This window comes from Ctenocephalides felis, unplaced genomic scaffold (assembly GCF_003426905.1).
Source record: "Ctenocephalides felis isolate EL2017-DRISC unplaced genomic scaffold, ASM342690v1 CF-g0.4_SCAFFOLD_01492, whole genome shotgun sequence".
Taxonomy (NCBI): Eukaryota; Metazoa; Arthropoda; class Insecta; order Siphonaptera; family Pulicidae; genus Ctenocephalides; species Ctenocephalides felis.
The window spans coordinates 21,958,451-21,975,278 of record NW_020537646.1 but is presented as its reverse complement, the minus strand read 5'-3'; the positions used below and the strand labels follow the sequence as shown (position 1 = coordinate 21,975,278).

The following is a 16,828-nucleotide window of genomic DNA, read 5'->3' as shown; positions in this document are numbered from 1 at the left end:
AATTTATTATTACAATCAATTTTAATTTGTGGATTTCATAATAATACTGAAGATTTACTATAATAAAATTTATGTTATACCGTTTTTAAAACAAAATTTTATCTCAAAATTCTAGTTGGATTCTATTTGAAAATGTATAAATAATTATATGCAATATATTTTGCTGAACAGATTCAAATAATTCATGATATAACATACTATATACATAAATGGCAGACTATAGTTTTTTTAATTGCCTTATATAATACAGATATACTTATAACTATATCAGTTGTACAAAGTACATTATTGCAGAATTTGCTGTGTAATAAAATTCAAATAAACAATTTTATGAAAGCATGAATTAAATCATTCTTTGTCGCATTCTCCAATATCGTGGTTAAAAATTGCACATAATATACGAATAACATAAAAACTACAATAACTGTGCTAACTTTTAAGAAGTTTAGGAATTTAAAAATGCCACGAATTATGAGGTTTGATATTCACTTTATATGTGATAATTCAATCAGTGGACCAACCCAAATCAATTTAGTTCTTGATAAAGTAGAATAATTCCATCAGTAGCTATTGCTTTATGTACTTTTTGTACATCTATTCATAACCGATGTAAAAGTATATATATATATACATATATATACACATAAATATATATATATATATATATATATATATATATATATATGCTAAATGTTCAAAATATATTTGTTTGTATTCAGGCTAGATGTTCAAATAAATTTTTATAGGGTAGATAAAATTAAAAATAAATTGTACCTTTAAAAGTGGCTTGTTCCTTAATATGATAATGATGGGTACACAATTAATCTTTGCGTTCCTCAGCAACTCGATCAAAGCAATCAGCTAAGTATATGTGATAAGGTGTGAACACTTTTAGCCAACGGGTACCCTTATCCTGACCTCTATCATATTCTAAACAAAAAGCCATGGCTTCATCATCGCTTTCCCAGCGTATTATTGTGGACCAGGCAAATTCTACTATTTGTGACTCAGGTTGGCCATCTGCACTGCATGCAGTCAAACGAAAACTTTTCTCACCTATACAGAGCAGATGATAGATTCGTATTAGTTTGTGCTTATAGGCAAAATAATATTTAATGATTACATTGTACACAGACTCTCTCTTTTTCAGAGAACCGTATATAATTATTGAGATAATATTAATAATAATTAGCAGATATCTATGACTATATCAGATCATTAAAAATTGATTGATTGAAACTATTGATTTTGAATATGATGCAAACAATAATTCCTTTTGAAATGATGTACACAATGTTTAGTGATAGCATCATTATGCAAAAATACTACAAATAAGTTTTAATATATCCAAATAGACCATAAACAAAACTATCTGATCTACTAAATAAAACATAAGGTCAAACTTCAGAACACAATGCCAAAATTAAAAAATCTACTTTTAAAATATTATATTATGAAAATAAGGAATGTTAAATTGTAGAAGAAAAATAATATAATATCTTTAATATATTATCTTTGTCATACATAAAATTTCAATGCATAATTACCTATGGAAGGAATAACATGGCCATCTTTCCGACTATCAGTAGCACAATGAGGAAAAACTACTTCACCATAACCACTTAATGTTCGAGCAAGATCTAAATATTCACGTCTAGTTCCTGGGTCTTGTAAAGCTTTCAATTCATACAGTCTTTCCTCAGCTCTGACATGACCTCTATTCACTTCATCCACAGTCTAAACATTTTTTTTAAGTATAAATATTCTATATAATTTTTAATGACGCTATAACTGAATGAACAATATACCTGGTAGTATATGTATAAAGAAGCAGGATCATTTGAAGGTATTTCTAGCTCTAATCGAATAGAGAATAGCCATTTTCTAATTGTTAAACATGTGCTTGAAGCCGTACTGTAATTTTGTACATATAACGTGTGGGGTGTTTCATCTGGTTGCAATTTTCTCTCTGCAAAGATTTAAATGTCTAAATGTGCTCAAATGCAAGATTTTGAAGCATTTGTATATTTATATGCAGTAATATATTATAATAATTTTATATATTCATTATTCACATAAACTTTTACTAAAATATATGCCTATAGTACACTCACCAAAATTGTATTCCACTATTTCAAATAAATAAAAATATTTTTGTGTAAACTGTGAAAGCTGTGCTTTATCACAAACAATTTTCCAGACATGTCTAGCACTACTAGATTTACTAACAGCAACTGTAACTACTTGATGATCAGGTAAAAGAATTTTTAGATCAACTAACACAGGTGCATCATCTTCAGAGTCAGTCAAAAAATCTTGCATATTATCAGATTCCGCAATAACACGAACAGCACAAACCTTAAAATTAGCAATAAAGTTATGATATTTGTAGCAAAAGTAAGTGATATATTAGTAATAGTATATTGATTCATTACCTTCTCAATGTATTGCTCTAAACCTCTTCTTCTTGCATCGAGTTGTTGTTCACTAAGTTGAAATGGCCATTTTCCAGGTAATTTTGGAAAATTAAAACCTGTAATCAAGAAACAAAATACAAAATGAGGAATATCACATAGACAATATTATAAAAACATATACTATTTACCTGTGAATTCTTTTTTCAAATTGGAATGTAGATTAGCAAATTCCCTATATCTCCTGGAGCATAAATGTCTCCCTGCCATGTGTATGTTGAATGATACAAACTTTTCACCACCACGAATACTAACATGGTAATCTGGAATGCTGGAATATAAAATAACTAAGCAAAATATTTTTAATGAATATATTATCAATATTCTATAAATGAACAAACCTAATTGGAAGTGATCGTTTCTCAGTATAGTCAATATATGAATATCCAGATGTATCTTCAGCAGGTTCTAATTTTTCAGCTTCTTGCTGAGAGACTGAAATTACAGTGAGTGTTAAACAGTCTCCACCAGATTTTATTAGGTCTACAACTTGCTTATGTGTCGCTCCTTCAACACTAACACCATTTCTGTAAAGATAGATATTGCATTTATGAAAATTAAAAGTTAGCTATAATACACAATAAATGAAATGAATAAAATTTAAGTATTGTTGCAAGACATTTTTATGTATTGTAGAAAATCACTCAACTTTTTCTTTAGTATTTTAATGAATAACTTACTAATAATACATTTAATAAATTACATTATAGCTGTTATTATAAAGCAATTTTTTGGAAGTCTGCATTTAATTTCATTAATTGTTTTATAATAATTCATGGACATAATACTCTTGCAATAAAAAATTACAATTGCTACCTTGAGTAAAACAATAAACAATTTGAAAATTTAATTCGTCTGAGAATTTATTGAAATAATAAGATTAATTTGATACTTTCTATTGAATTATGCGTGAACAAAGAAAAAATATATATTTTCATCATATTTCTCTCAAAACTAAAACAACTAATCAGTAACATATCATGATCTTACACTTCTAATATACGATCCCCTTTTCGAATTCCAGCTAGTTCTGCGGCCCCTTGATCTAAGACAGCACTCACATGCTGTAAAGGTGCATATAACTCCCCATTTATTGAACGCAACTGTCCACCTTCGGACACTTGCCCACGGACATTGAAACCAAATCCTGTTTCAGTTTTGCAAATAGTGATCGCCCGTGGTCCATTTGAATTCGATTTGCTACTATTACGATTATTTAGTTTCGAAGAATTTGTTGTTTCATTGGAATTTTTAACATCCGCCATGTTGTTTATAATTTGACGGATATTAAAGCGCTTTTAAAGCATTGCGAAATTTATGACAAACATTTAATTTCATATAGCACTATAGTAATAGTTTTTATTTAATATGAGCTAAAATACCACTCCATTTTCTATAATCCATAGAGAGAATGAATAACATTCACGATGTTTGACGTTTAATTGACATTTCACAAAAACAAAAATACCAACATGAAATTATACGCCCTAGACAAAATAATATTTGGCTTTCGATTCTAGATTAAAGAAACTGATATTAACGAAAGGCAAGCACAACAAATATATTTTGTTTCTAATATTTTTAATTGTTCAAGAGTTTCACTTCAAATTCTCCTGTCGATGACAGTTTTTTCAAATTCAAACATTGTTTGACAAATGTTTAGGTTGGCAGCAGTTTTGTTGTAAAAATGAGTGAACGTTTGTCATTCATAAATTACTTGGAATGGTTTACTAAAAGTTAAAATAGAAGTAAAACCATAATATTTCCCCATAACCATAACATTTTTATGGATATTCATATACCCTAGACAATATAATAATACCTTGTACATTGACATAGACAATATAATAATACCTCGTACATTATTAAAAGACACATTAAAATATAAATTAAGACACTGACATATCTTATCTATATTCGATGTTTAATCTGCCACGTTCTTGTAAACAATCATACATATAAATGACTTTATTTATGTAACAAGTCTAATTTCAATATCACAGTTTAAACATATATTATAAATTTATAGATATGCCTATCATTTTTGGTAAATATACAAGAGTTTCTTTTTTTTGCAATTGTACTGTATTGTAATTTGTAATCATATAATTAGATTTTTCCTATTTTTAATTTAATAGATTCTGCTTATTTTGAAAACATCACTATCAATAACAATGATGTGGAAAATAAAGTTAAGGAGATAAAAGATGTTCCAAATAGCGAAATTACAGTTTGTTCATTGATTGAAGTAATTAAGCATATAGATTTAACAACATTAAATGCTAATGACACCCAGAAAGTAGTAGAGAATCTTTGTAAAAAGGTAAATAGAGAAAACTAGTGTCTAAGTCAGTCTAAGTAAACCTTTTCAAATAATTTTCATATAATCTAGTATTCAAAGTTGAAGGGTAGTTATCTTTTATAGGCTATTGAACCAATCAACAATGATTTACATGCAAAACTCTTATCTAAGGGATGTTCAGTTGATAACTCTTCATTACATACAGCTGCTATTTGTGTATATCCATCTCGAGTTACTGATGTTGTAAATTATTTAAAATCTGCCAACAAATATGATAGTATAAAAACAGCTTCTGGTAATACATTTTTATACATATAACAGAATGTTGAAATTATTCTTTAATTGTACTTACAATTAGTAATTTGGTATACTATTCAAATTAATTTATAGTTTTCAATCATCTAAATTCTATTTTTAAAAATATTTATGAAAATTGGCAGTTTCATTAAAAGTACTTATATCTGTATTTGCTTTTCATTTTGTAAATATTACCATTTTTTCAAATTTCCCCAATTGCCAGTTTTCAGAAATTTTATTATAACATACTAATACTAAATTTATATAAATATTATTTCAAACAATCAGTTGCAGCTGGTTTTCCATCTGGACAATATCCATTGAAAAGTAGATTATTAGAAATTGAATGCTGTTTAGAATATGGTGCTAATGAAATAGATATTGTAATTGATCGTAGTTTAGTAATCACTGAGCAATGGGAACAGTTATTCAATGAAGTGAAAGCTATGAAAAACGTTTGTCAAGGAAAAGCTTGCATGAAAACTATTTTAGCTGTTGGAGAATTGAGAAATTATAATGATGTGAGAATTGCTCAATAAATTATTAAATTTCAGATGCAATGAATTATGAAATTAATTTACAAAGTTTACTAAAGGTTTATAAAGCATCTATGATAGCAATGATGGCTGGATCTGATTTTATAAAAACATCTACTGGTAAAGAAAACATTAATGCGACTCTCTATTTTGGGTATGTAATGTGCAGGGCAATCAAAGACTTTTATAAGAAAACAGGCATAAAGGTAAATATAGCAAATATTAGCAATTTATATATATATATATATATATATATATATATAACAAATGTATTCCAAAATTAATATATATATATATATATATATATATATATATATATATATATATATATGTAATAAACCATAGGTTGGACTTAAACCAGCTGGTGGCATTCGAACTGTACATGATGCTTTATCTTGGTTTCAACTTGTAAAATCAGAATTGGGGGAATCATGGTTGACACCCAAGCTATTTAGAATTGGTGCCTCAGGGTTATTACAAGACTTACAAGACAAATTATCAACAATGGAAAAATAAAAGAAAGTTCTTTATTAAATAAAGTATTTTATTATCTAAAGCGTTTCACCTACTCATATAAAAATGACTTTTCAAACATGTTTTCAGCATATAATTAAATTTTATGTAAGTTTTTAACTTCATAACATACTTCAAGTACACGATTGCATCATGACTTGCTATAACAACACAATTACTTTCTACATACAGAATAATATAAAATTTATAAGTATGGGCAAAACATAGTAGAACCGATTTTTTTTTCTTAAATTAATATAAACAAATCTACAAAAATAATTGAATAATAATGCAATATTATAACTGCACAATCTCACACAATTTTTGCTTTAGGTGGTGGTGAAAGATTGAGTGTAGGTTGTTGAAAAGGTTGTGTTGTACTTGTCGATTCTGGAAGTGACTCCTCAAATACTATTTTATATATGTCTTCGTAAGTACTTACAAAATGTACTTCTAATCCATTGGTTATAAACTTTGGCAAATCTGTATAGTCTTTTTTATTTTCCTCTGGTAATATTATGCATTTCACTCCAACCCGTTTTGCCTGCAGAAAAAAAAAAAATACATAGCATATTTTTAATTTTCTAAAATTGTTCTCGGGTTTTGAGGTGAGAGTTTTGTCATATTATCTTATTAATATTTGATAGGAATATATTGATAAGAATTCAATTCAAATAAGTTGCACTTTTGTACATATTATGGTTTGAAACAAGAAAATACATACCGCAATCGTTTTTTCTTTAATGCCACCAACAGGAAGTACCTTTCCCATCAATGAAACCTCACCAGTCATTGCAAGATCTTGTCGGACTGGTTTACCTTTGGCCAATGAAAGTAGAGCTGTTACTATTGTACAACCTGCACTGGGGCCGTCTTTTGGAGTAGCGCCTTCAGGCACATGTAAATGTAGGTGACTGGAAAAAAAATTTTGAGTTTCATTTGAACAGAAACTATATAAATAATAGCAAAGAACAAATTCTTACATTTATGAAAACAAAGAATTGAATTTTGGTCAATTATGAAAAAAAAAACAACTATTAAACTTTAATAAAATAATAAAATATGAAATAATATTCAAAATATATATACATACTTATGTATAAATAAATATGTTTTGGTACTACTAAATTATTTATGATTTATGTTAGAATTAGTGTAGTGTATAATGGTTAATAGTGAATGTTGAACCTGATGTTTAAAAATTGATTTGTGGAATCAATCCTATTCATGAAATTTCGGGCAACTGTGAGTGCAATTCGTGCGGATTCTTTCATAACATTCCCTAGGTGCCCTGTAACCTCCAAAGTTCCTTCACCAGGTGCTTTGCCATCTAGAGACACTCTGGTTCCAGCATCAAACCTCCGTGGAGCAGTCTCAATGAATAATGTTGTGCCACCTAATTCATACAAATTAAATGTAAAACTATGATTCAAAAACCTTCAGCCAAAAAATTTAATAGGCAGAGGAAGTTATCCAACATACCATAATATACAATGAGTAAAATTCTAATAACTATCATTCTAAATGGCAATTATAAAAATGTATTAAGTTACAAAAAAATTGTTACTTAGAAATATAATCAATATAATTATATAATAGCTAAAGAAGAATTAACATTGTGATTTCATTAAAAAAAACTCATAATTTTTCACCTGTGTAATATAACTCTTTAAAAATTGATTCATTATTTTTATGTAATTATTATCTTTATTATTATCACTATTTTTATCTTCATAATTATTTTTCATACCCTACAATTTTTCTAATACCTTTTGCCGAAATTATGCATCATTCACATTCACATACAGTAATAAGTATTTATGTATAATGTTCTAACGCTGTTGGCCATAATTAAAACAATTTGTATGAAAAATCTAAAATAAATAGTTAATAAAATTGAGTATAATATCCTTACCCATTGCCGTCCAGGCTAAACCCATAACAACCCCTGGTGGAGTTGTATCATACATTCGATCATGTGTAAAAACAGGCTTTCCCACAAAGTCACTTAAATTTTCTGAGCTAACACTAATCTGCTCCGCTTCTTTCTTAACAACTTTGTAAGCCACTTTTCTAACAACCTATTGTGAATTTCAATTTGAACAAAATGAAGCAAAGATATACTTTGTACAGTGCAAATTACCTTTTCAATATGTTTCTGTAGATTTCTGACTCCAGATTCACGGCAATAATTCTTTATCAAAGCTGTTAAAGAACCATCTTCTAATGTTATTTGCGTATCCTTTAGACCTGAATCTTTCATTGCTTGGGGAAGTAAATATTGTTTTGCTATAGCTAATTTCTCCTCAGCAACATAGCCTAATTTTATAATATAAAAATGTTATTATAATATAAAGAAGCAAATACTAAATTATTTATAAATAATTTATCACCACTTTTAAAAATTTTCTGGTTTATGCTAGTAGTAACTTACATAAGCCATTAGTGAAATGTTTAATTGAAAATCACAAAATTAATTATATAAATACTATAGATATTAATCTCAAACATACTTAAATTATATGAGTAGTGAATACAAGAAATAAAATCTAAAACTATTCACCTGACATATCTATCATTTCCATACGATCTCTTAGAGGTTCAGGAATTGTTTCAATCACATTTGCAGTGCAAATAAATAGAACCCTAGATAAATCGACTGGCACATCTAGATAATGATCTAAAAAGTTGGAATTTTGTTCTGGATCCAACATTTCTAGTAATGCTGATGATGGATCACCTTGATACCCCCTGAAAATTTAACACACATACACACATATTATTTACATATAATATATATATATATATATATATATATATATATATATATGCAAATGTTGTAATGAAACATATTTGGAATTTTTTTAACAGCTCACTCTTTGAAATAAAAAATAATATAATTCTCCTCTTTCCAATAATTTTGGTGTTTCAAGTGTAGAAACATATAATGAAGAAAATTATTTTTTCTTATTTTTTTTATTTCGCCGGATGGGTATTAAATTTTTTTTCAGATATATGTAAATACTCATAACTCACTTCCCAATCTTATCAACTTCATCAATCAATATCAAAGGATTTTCCGTTTTGGTTTTTTTCAAGCATTGAATTACTTTTCCAGGCATTGCACCTACATAAGTTCGCCTGTGTCCTTTGATTTCTGCTACATCAGTCATTCCTCCAACAGAAAAACGGAAATATTCCCTATTTAAAGCACGAGCAATTGAACGAGCTAAAAAATAATTGAATTGTAAATACATTTATAAATGTAAAATTAAAAGTAAGAATGATATTGTATAATAATAAAGTTATAATCTCTATTTATTAATCAATATGAAATGAAATGATATACCTATGCTAGTTTTTCCAACACCAGGAGGACCATAAAAGCAAAGAATTTTGCCCTGAGTACTTCCTTTTAATTGACTAACTGCAATAAATTCTAGAACTCTTTTCTTAATGTCTTCCATACCATAATGGTCCTCATCCAGAATTCCAACAGCTCGCTCAATATTTAAGTTTTCCTTACTTGTCAATCCCCATGGGAGAGAGGTTAGCCAGTCTAAATAATTCCGTGTTACACTGTTAATAAAAAAGAATTTTGGATATTATTTTTTCCAAAACGTAGAGTAAAATAAAGCATGAATCTGGTAAAACAAAATCTAAAGGATTTATTGAATCTTTTAGAAATGCTAATTAAAGTAAAAAATTAAAGTACAGAAAATCAATATTAAGCTTTTAGTGTTTCTTGAAATATTTAAATGTTCTATGAGTAAAAAAAAATAGAAAACATAAAACCCTGCATATTAAAGCTGACTCTTGAAATATGTTTTATAAATTAAACTCACTTAAATTCAGAGCTGTGGGATTCCAAGAATGTCAATTTTGTTAATTCTTCATCAATGACCTCTCTAACTGCTGTAGGAACAGTTTTGTTTTTAATTCTCTCTCTGAACTTATCACCTATAGCATCTTTATCATCTTTCTCAAGACCAAGTTCCTTTTTAATAACTTTCAGTTGCTCATGTAGTATATACTTTCGATGCTGTTGCTTCACTTTTTCTTCTACTTCTCTTCCAATTTTTTGTTGCAGTTTTGACAATTCAAATTCTTTTTTCAAAAGCTTCAATGATAGCATTAAACGTTTTGGAATCTGCAAGTAATAGTAACAATGTGATTAGTTTATCTGCAATAAATATATATATATATATATATATATATATATTCATAGATAAGGAAATGTATATGTAATGTATAAATGTATATATTGTTTTAAATTAAACACTTTAAAATTGCAATCTATTATTGATTTCAACATTTTTACCAACAAAAAAAAAATTAGTTAATATTCTGATTTAGTACTAATTTTTCTGATTCACTTTTTTTGTTGTGAAGATGAATAATATAAAGAAAACCATCCAACATGCTTGTTTTGTATTATGAGTGATAAATAAAAACCTCTAATTCTTCCAATACTGCTTGTAGTTCCTGTGGTTCAGCACCTGTTAAAGCTGCACCTAAATCACTCAAATATACTGGATTATCAACAACGCGCTGACCTTGGTGCAACATTTGTTGTAAGGATTCCCTAAAATTTCATAAATTTGTGAATACAGTCAAATAATTTTCATATGACTACATATGTTTTAAAAAAAAGATTTTCATTACTTCACATTTCTTTCCAAAATTATTTTAATAAAAGTAGCATTTAGGCACAATAAAGAATTTTATAAAAATAATTCAATGTGAACAAAAAATCAAAACTTAATTATTTAAATTACCTGTACATCTGATTCAAGCTTATAATATCCCTAATAGTTTTTATAACCTCTTGAGTTAAGGCTTTAACTTCTTCTGTTTGTTGATATTTGTTATGAACCACATTTTCAACCTCAACCATTAGTAAAGGTTGCTTTGTTTTGCTCTTATCACTTTCTACTGTTGATTCTACTTCCTCAGTTTTCTTTTGAACAACCTCAGGTCTTGATGCGATAGGCTTTATTCTTGAGCTCTGATGTTTTCTTCTGCGTTGCTCAGCTCGTGATTCTTCATTTTCAGTTGTAGAGTCGAGTTTAACGTTTATTTCAGAATTTAATAATGGAAACTTCAATTTCATTTCTGAATTATTTTGTGGTTGGTTGATTGGTCGTAGTTAGATTTGAAAAAAGAGTTCAGTACTCAACAAAATAAAATCTTTGATGTTTATTGTAGTCAATAGCACTTTAAAATAATTTTGCATATATTATGCTAATATCACAATTATATTTTAAATATTCAATTTTATTCATGACATTTAAATATTGTTGTTATTCATTTTATGTAAACTATTGTACGTCCTTGAAATTCAAAGAAAACAATTTGTGATATCTTCATAAACTGCATTATTGTAATTTTAAGTACTATTGATAAAATCTATAATTCACTGATGGGATAGATAAGGATTTTAAGGTTTGGAATTATGAATTTACACACAAGCTTCAATCAAACCACCAATCATAATGCTGAAACAAAATAATCACGGATAAAATATAAATTACAATACCTTTAGGAACTTCAATAATTTCATCCATTAATTGCCCAGTGATTTTAATACGTCTGTGGGCCATTATAACCAATCGCAATCTTTCTCCCAAATCTTGCATTTCATGAATTTGCGCGAATGTACCAATATGGTATATATCATCTAAGGATTGAACAACTTCAGACTCATTCTCTTCATTTTTTTTGAGAAATATTCCTGCATATGGTTGATTCAGTTTTACTTTTCTTCTCACTAGCTCAATTAAAACTGGATTTGTAATCTATGGAGATCATGGCACGATTTGTATTAATTTTATACTTATTTGTATTAAATAACTATACTAATTTGAATTAATTTTATACTACCTCTACAAGTTTGAGAAACCTGGGAAATACAGGATTTCTGTTGATAGCGATAACCGGCAAATGGGGCCAGACTTCAGGAACAGCAACTGTCGCAGGTAACTGTGTGTGATATTCATGATGTTGTTCTTTTGGTCTTGATGGAGATGGAGATCTACCTTCTTCATCCTCTTTCTTCGTAGAATAGTACTTAATCCCACCAAGAAATGTATTAGTTTTATAGCTATCTTTATTCAACAAGTATATACTTCTTGCGGTGTTTGGTAAACTTTGATACAAATGTTGATTTGAACCATAGTAATTATGTGTTGATACAGAGAATGCTCGAATATTCGTTTTATATAACCCTAAAGATAGTCGCCTGTAACAAAAATACTGCAATCTCCTTGTCCCACTGAACGTCACTTCAAAAAGCATTTTTGTTTGATAAAACTTGAAAATAATTTATTTATTGATATATTTGGTTAAATTATTGACATAATCAGATAGTGTTTTTTTTACGTTTAAAATTTAAAAAAACTAATTTTTGTTGCGAATGTACAAGAATGTGTCAAATAGTATGACATGATTAAATTTGGTTATTAAAAAGTGTTGCCAATGTTTGAAATAAAACTTGTTTACATTGCCATGATTTCAAAATAAAATAAAACCCTATCGCTTGATCTTGACCGTTGCTACTTTTTTATATTTCAAGTTGTAACGTTGAAAGACTGTAATAATATTTAAATCGACACATTTGAACAACAATTAAAGCTTTAAATGAATGACATGGAAAATGTTAAATGAAATCATTTTCATTTGTTATTGTTTTCAAATTGTTTGTTTGAAATATTTGTGAAGTTATAGTTTCTTTGAAATTCTTGCCGGCAGTATATGTTTACTTTAAATAAAGAATTCAATTCGGATTTATAATATAGACTACATTTCAAATAATGTAGTGGAATACTGATATGGCATGGATCAGAGGTCGAAGGTGAGAAAATGACTTTTGTTGTACAATTATGATGTAAATAAAAATTATTTGCAGTATATTTATAATGAATCAACAGATCAAGGTTAATAAAACATATATCCAGTTATATATCTTTATATAGATTATATTTATAAAATCTTTATAAAGATTTATATATCTTTCTGTACAACATATACTATTGCTTTATATGGTATGGCCATGCAAAACCTTGATTTCCATTGATTATTTTAAAAAATTACGTGTATTTGCTTGTTTGCTGCACACAAGTAGAATGACAGATTTCTGACTTATTATTAAGAAAATACTTTTTGAAGAGGTATAATCACAAAACATGTTTTATTGAATATTTCAAGAAATAAAAACATTAAATTGCTTCTTTGCTTTGCACACAAAGCTGTAGCTGTTCACTATTTATAATCTGAAATTTGTTTTATTATATTGATATTTTTGATAAGTATGTCAATGTATTTATTTTGAAAATCAACTTCTTTTTCAATCCATGATGCAATATTTAAAAGCCGCTCTTCACTTAAGTGAGGCCCCATTAATTGTAAACTCAAAGGCAATGAATTGCTCGACAGTTTAATGGGAATTGAAATAGCAGGAACACCTGTTGAAAATTGATAAATTGATTGATTTATTAAATCTTGTCATAAATAAGATTAACTATGCACCTGACATATTTGCAGGTTGAGTGCAGTAATCTTGCACTGAACATTGATCTTGATTTTCCTTTTTCATAAATTCATCAAGGGTAGGTGCTTCACTCAAAGTTGTGGGTGTTAATAAAATATCTACAGAATCTTTTCCATAAAATATTTCTTCAAAATCTTTTGCTATCATTCGCCTTACTTTCATCGCTTTTAAAAAATATTTTTCATAATTTCTAAAACGTTTGTTTATACACAAGTGTTCAAAAACTAAACATATGTATACTCATTCTAGTAGCTTTATACCTATCGAGAAGAAAATAGTTTCCAGCTATGATTCGATTTTTAACAACATTATTAAATCCTTGAGATCTCGACTCAGCATATAGTTGTTCAGTTGATTCTATTGACTCCACGTTAGGTCTTAATCCATATTCAACACCATCATAACGTGCCATATTTGAACTGACTTCACATTGATTTAATATAGAATATACAGCTATGGAATAACTTGTATTTGGCATAGAAACCTTCAAAATAAAATGAGTTATTTGTAAATTATATTGAGCATTTTAAATTAAATTTTTATTACATTACTTGGTTCACAATTGCCCCAGCTTTTTCCAACATATCAGCAACATAAGTCCACGTTGATGTGACATCACTGCTCATTTCTGAGCAGTAATATTCTTTTGGAATTCCCACTCTGACATTCTTCAGAGTAAAATCTTGCGAAAGAGTAACATTTTGGTAAGGTCTTTTGAGTGTTGTGGAATCCATTACATCTGGTCCTAACATATTTGAATGAAAATTATCTATTTTTTATAATTCAAATTTATATTTACTCGTATGTGAAGAATAAATTAAATTAGTATAAACTAATTTTCATATTTGGCATCATATATAATATTAAAAGCAGTTACTTAAATTGCAATTTAATCATGATAGTAATTCAATATCATAATAAATTTATTGTAAGTTTCAAATTAAAAATATTATTTGATATGAAAATTTGACTACAGTATGAAGAGTATTAGAATTTGGTTCTAATTTCTAAATATACCTGCAATGATATTTAATATCATAGCACAATCTTCCACAGATCTTGTGAATATTCCAGGTACGTCCATGGAGTTCACCAAAGGAATTAATCCATACCTTGAAACTAAGCCATATGTTGGTTTTAATCCCACTAATCCACAATATGAGGCTGGATTTCTTGTGGAGCCACCAGTATCAGAACCCAAAGCACTAAAAATATAAAAATTCATGTATATAAAACTATCAGCAACTGATGTGCATAAAAATATAAATTTATGTACATAAACTTGCTGCTTTAAACTTACAAGGAACAAGCTCCAGATGCAACAGCAACAGCTGATCCTCCCGAACTACCTCCTGGTATTCTTGAATTACTAGAACTTCGATCAGATGAATAACCCCAACAATTTCGAGTTGGACCATTCATTGAATCTATACACCCTGACCTAATATTCAAAAACTATTACATAGTTAGCATTTTAAATTTGAATCTAATACAGTGACATATTAAAATGTTTCAAAAAAACTGCTAACAATACAAACGTCAGCCAAAATTGATAAAAACTGACCCCATTCCAAATTCATCCATATTACATTTTCCTATCAACACAGCTCCAGCATGTATTAGTTTCTCATAAACGGTTGCATTATACATTGGTACAAAATCTTTAAGCATTTTAGATCCACATGTAGTATGCACTCCCTAAAATTATATTAGATCGCAGCAAGTATAATTAGTTTGTTTTAGTTATTAAGAAAGACTTACCTAAACATATATACCTTAGTGCAAAAGTTATCTTTCAAAGCAAATGGAATGCCGCTTAGTGGCTTATTAGATGAACATACATTTTCATTAGATTTCATGTCAAGATCATTTGATGATATAATCTTGATGAATGAGTTTAAAGAATCGTTTAAACACAATGCATGTTCAATACATGTGTTTTTTAAATCCAGTCGAAACTCAGGAGGTATCTAAATATAATTATATTATCCAACAAAAGTCAAAAATATTTATAAGTGGATCAATTTTATATTACCTGTTTTATTGCAGATAATAGAATCTTGTTCATAATGAAATTATTATGTCCAAACTTATTTAAATAATAAATTAAAAAATTAACCAAATACTTATGTTCACTTCAGAGAAGCTAATATATATGATTATTTTTTTAACTGTTCATTCAGTATTGTATAAATTTAATTCACAAAGTTACGTTGCAATGTTTCCTTAGTGATATTGTATGATTTCTTTAAATAATATAATAGTGTAAAGTATAAAGTAGTGCATTTTAGTATTATATAAAGTAAAGTTTAAAGTAGTGTATTTTTATTATTTTAAATCTAAATAAATATAAAATGACTATATATACATTATGTTTCATAAAATATAATTTTTTAATCATATAAAACTATATATTCTTGTCGACGTAAATTTATATTTAATGTCTCATTGAATACATATTTTGTGTTATTTAATTTTATTCTAGGTTATTTATTACTTTGAATAAAAAACCAGCGCATTTCTTGTCACTATGTACAAATGTGTACAAAGGCGACCATAGACGAAATCAGACGAAGTGATGCGACGTCTCGACAGCGCGATTTTCAAATTTCAAATAAAAATGAAATTGTAACAATGAAAATTACTAACATGTAGATGTTCGAAGCGAGTGGATTTGCTTGAAATGTATATATATATATATATATATATATATATATATATATATATAAAATTGTTTCTTGGGCATCCATCCAGTAATTCCAATTTTATTATATTATTTCACCATCTGAAGAAAAACCTCTCGCTTTTTTTATATATATATATATATATATATTATTCGAGTTTGAAAGTCGGGCGTTACATCAATAAAAAATAGTATGAGAGTTAAAAATTTATTTAAAATCCATACGTTTCCGCTATCATCTTAGCCTTCATTCAGTGGCAATCAATTTAACTATAAAAATTAGAACCAAATAAATAATATGTAATAAATTTCATAGAAAAATAATAATAAAAAAAACAATTTTGTATCCTAATACAACAGATGAAAGCATTATTAATTCATGACATGAGTATGTGCACAGTGGTAAAATATATATTTTTTAACATCACAAATGGCAAACACAAATAATTTTTGTCGAAAACTGTTGTCGAAACT

General features: G+C 27.7%; 4 protein-coding genes across 5 annotated transcripts; 1 reads left to right on the top strand and 3 right to left on the bottom strand.

The window, feature by feature from the left end:
• Window positions 1-713: 713 nt before the first annotated feature.
• Window positions 714-3,915, bottom strand: LOC113369821 (sorting nexin-27). The gene is made up of 8 exons (XM_026610397.1): window positions 3,465-3,915; window positions 2,816-3,001; window positions 2,606-2,745; window positions 2,436-2,533; window positions 2,115-2,358; window positions 1,809-1,969; window positions 1,548-1,737; window positions 714-1,056 (listed from the first exon to the last, which is right to left on the bottom strand). Exons 1-8 carry the CDS (start codon window positions 3,737-3,739, stop codon window positions 821-823), a joined length of 1,530 nt encoding a protein of 509 aa, XP_026466182.1. The 5' UTR covers window positions 3,740-3,915; the 3' UTR covers window positions 714-820.
• Window positions 3,916-4,409: 494 nt separating this feature from the next.
• Window positions 4,410-6,125, top strand: LOC113369822 (deoxyribose-phosphate aldolase). Its single transcript, XM_026610398.1, has 6 exons — window positions 4,410-4,521; window positions 4,613-4,797; window positions 4,900-5,071; window positions 5,362-5,594; window positions 5,669-5,815; window positions 5,955-6,125. Exons 1-6 carry the CDS (start codon window positions 4,506-4,508, stop codon window positions 6,123-6,125), a joined length of 924 nt encoding a protein of 307 aa, XP_026466183.1. The 5' UTR covers window positions 4,410-4,505.
• A 69-nt stretch (window positions 6,126-6,194) lies between these two features.
• Window positions 6,195-12,532, bottom strand: LOC113369819 (lon protease homolog, mitochondrial). Of its 2 annotated transcripts, none has more exons than XM_026610395.1 (13): window positions 12,006-12,532; window positions 11,662-11,920; window positions 10,901-11,237; window positions 10,578-10,707; window positions 9,968-10,272; window positions 9,472-9,701; window positions 9,159-9,351; window positions 8,686-8,873; window positions 8,266-8,441; window positions 8,038-8,203; window positions 7,311-7,518; window positions 6,847-7,036; window positions 6,195-6,666 (listed from the first exon to the last, which is right to left on the bottom strand). In XM_026610395.1, exons 1-13 carry the CDS (start codon window positions 12,417-12,419, stop codon window positions 6,436-6,438), a joined length of 3,027 nt encoding a protein of 1,008 aa, XP_026466180.1. In that variant the 5' UTR covers window positions 12,420-12,532; the 3' UTR covers window positions 6,195-6,435. The 2 variants fall into 2 exon arrangements, with proteins under 2 accessions (XP_026466180.1, XP_026466181.1); XM_026610396.1 differs by having other exon boundaries at window positions 10,901-11,165.
• An 850-nt stretch (window positions 12,533-13,382) lies between these two features.
• On the bottom strand, window positions 13,383-15,806 carry LOC113370508 (glutamyl-tRNA(Gln) amidotransferase subunit A, mitochondrial). Its single transcript, XM_026611180.1, has 9 exons — window positions 15,707-15,806; window positions 15,447-15,641; window positions 15,236-15,369; window positions 14,972-15,112; window positions 14,689-14,876; window positions 14,223-14,416; window positions 13,932-14,155; window positions 13,650-13,861; window positions 13,383-13,585 (listed from the first exon to the last, which is right to left on the bottom strand). Exons 1-9 carry the CDS (start codon window positions 15,737-15,739, stop codon window positions 13,383-13,385), a joined length of 1,524 nt encoding a protein of 507 aa, XP_026466965.1. The 5' UTR covers window positions 15,740-15,806.
• Window positions 15,807-16,828: the final 1,022 nt, after the last annotated feature.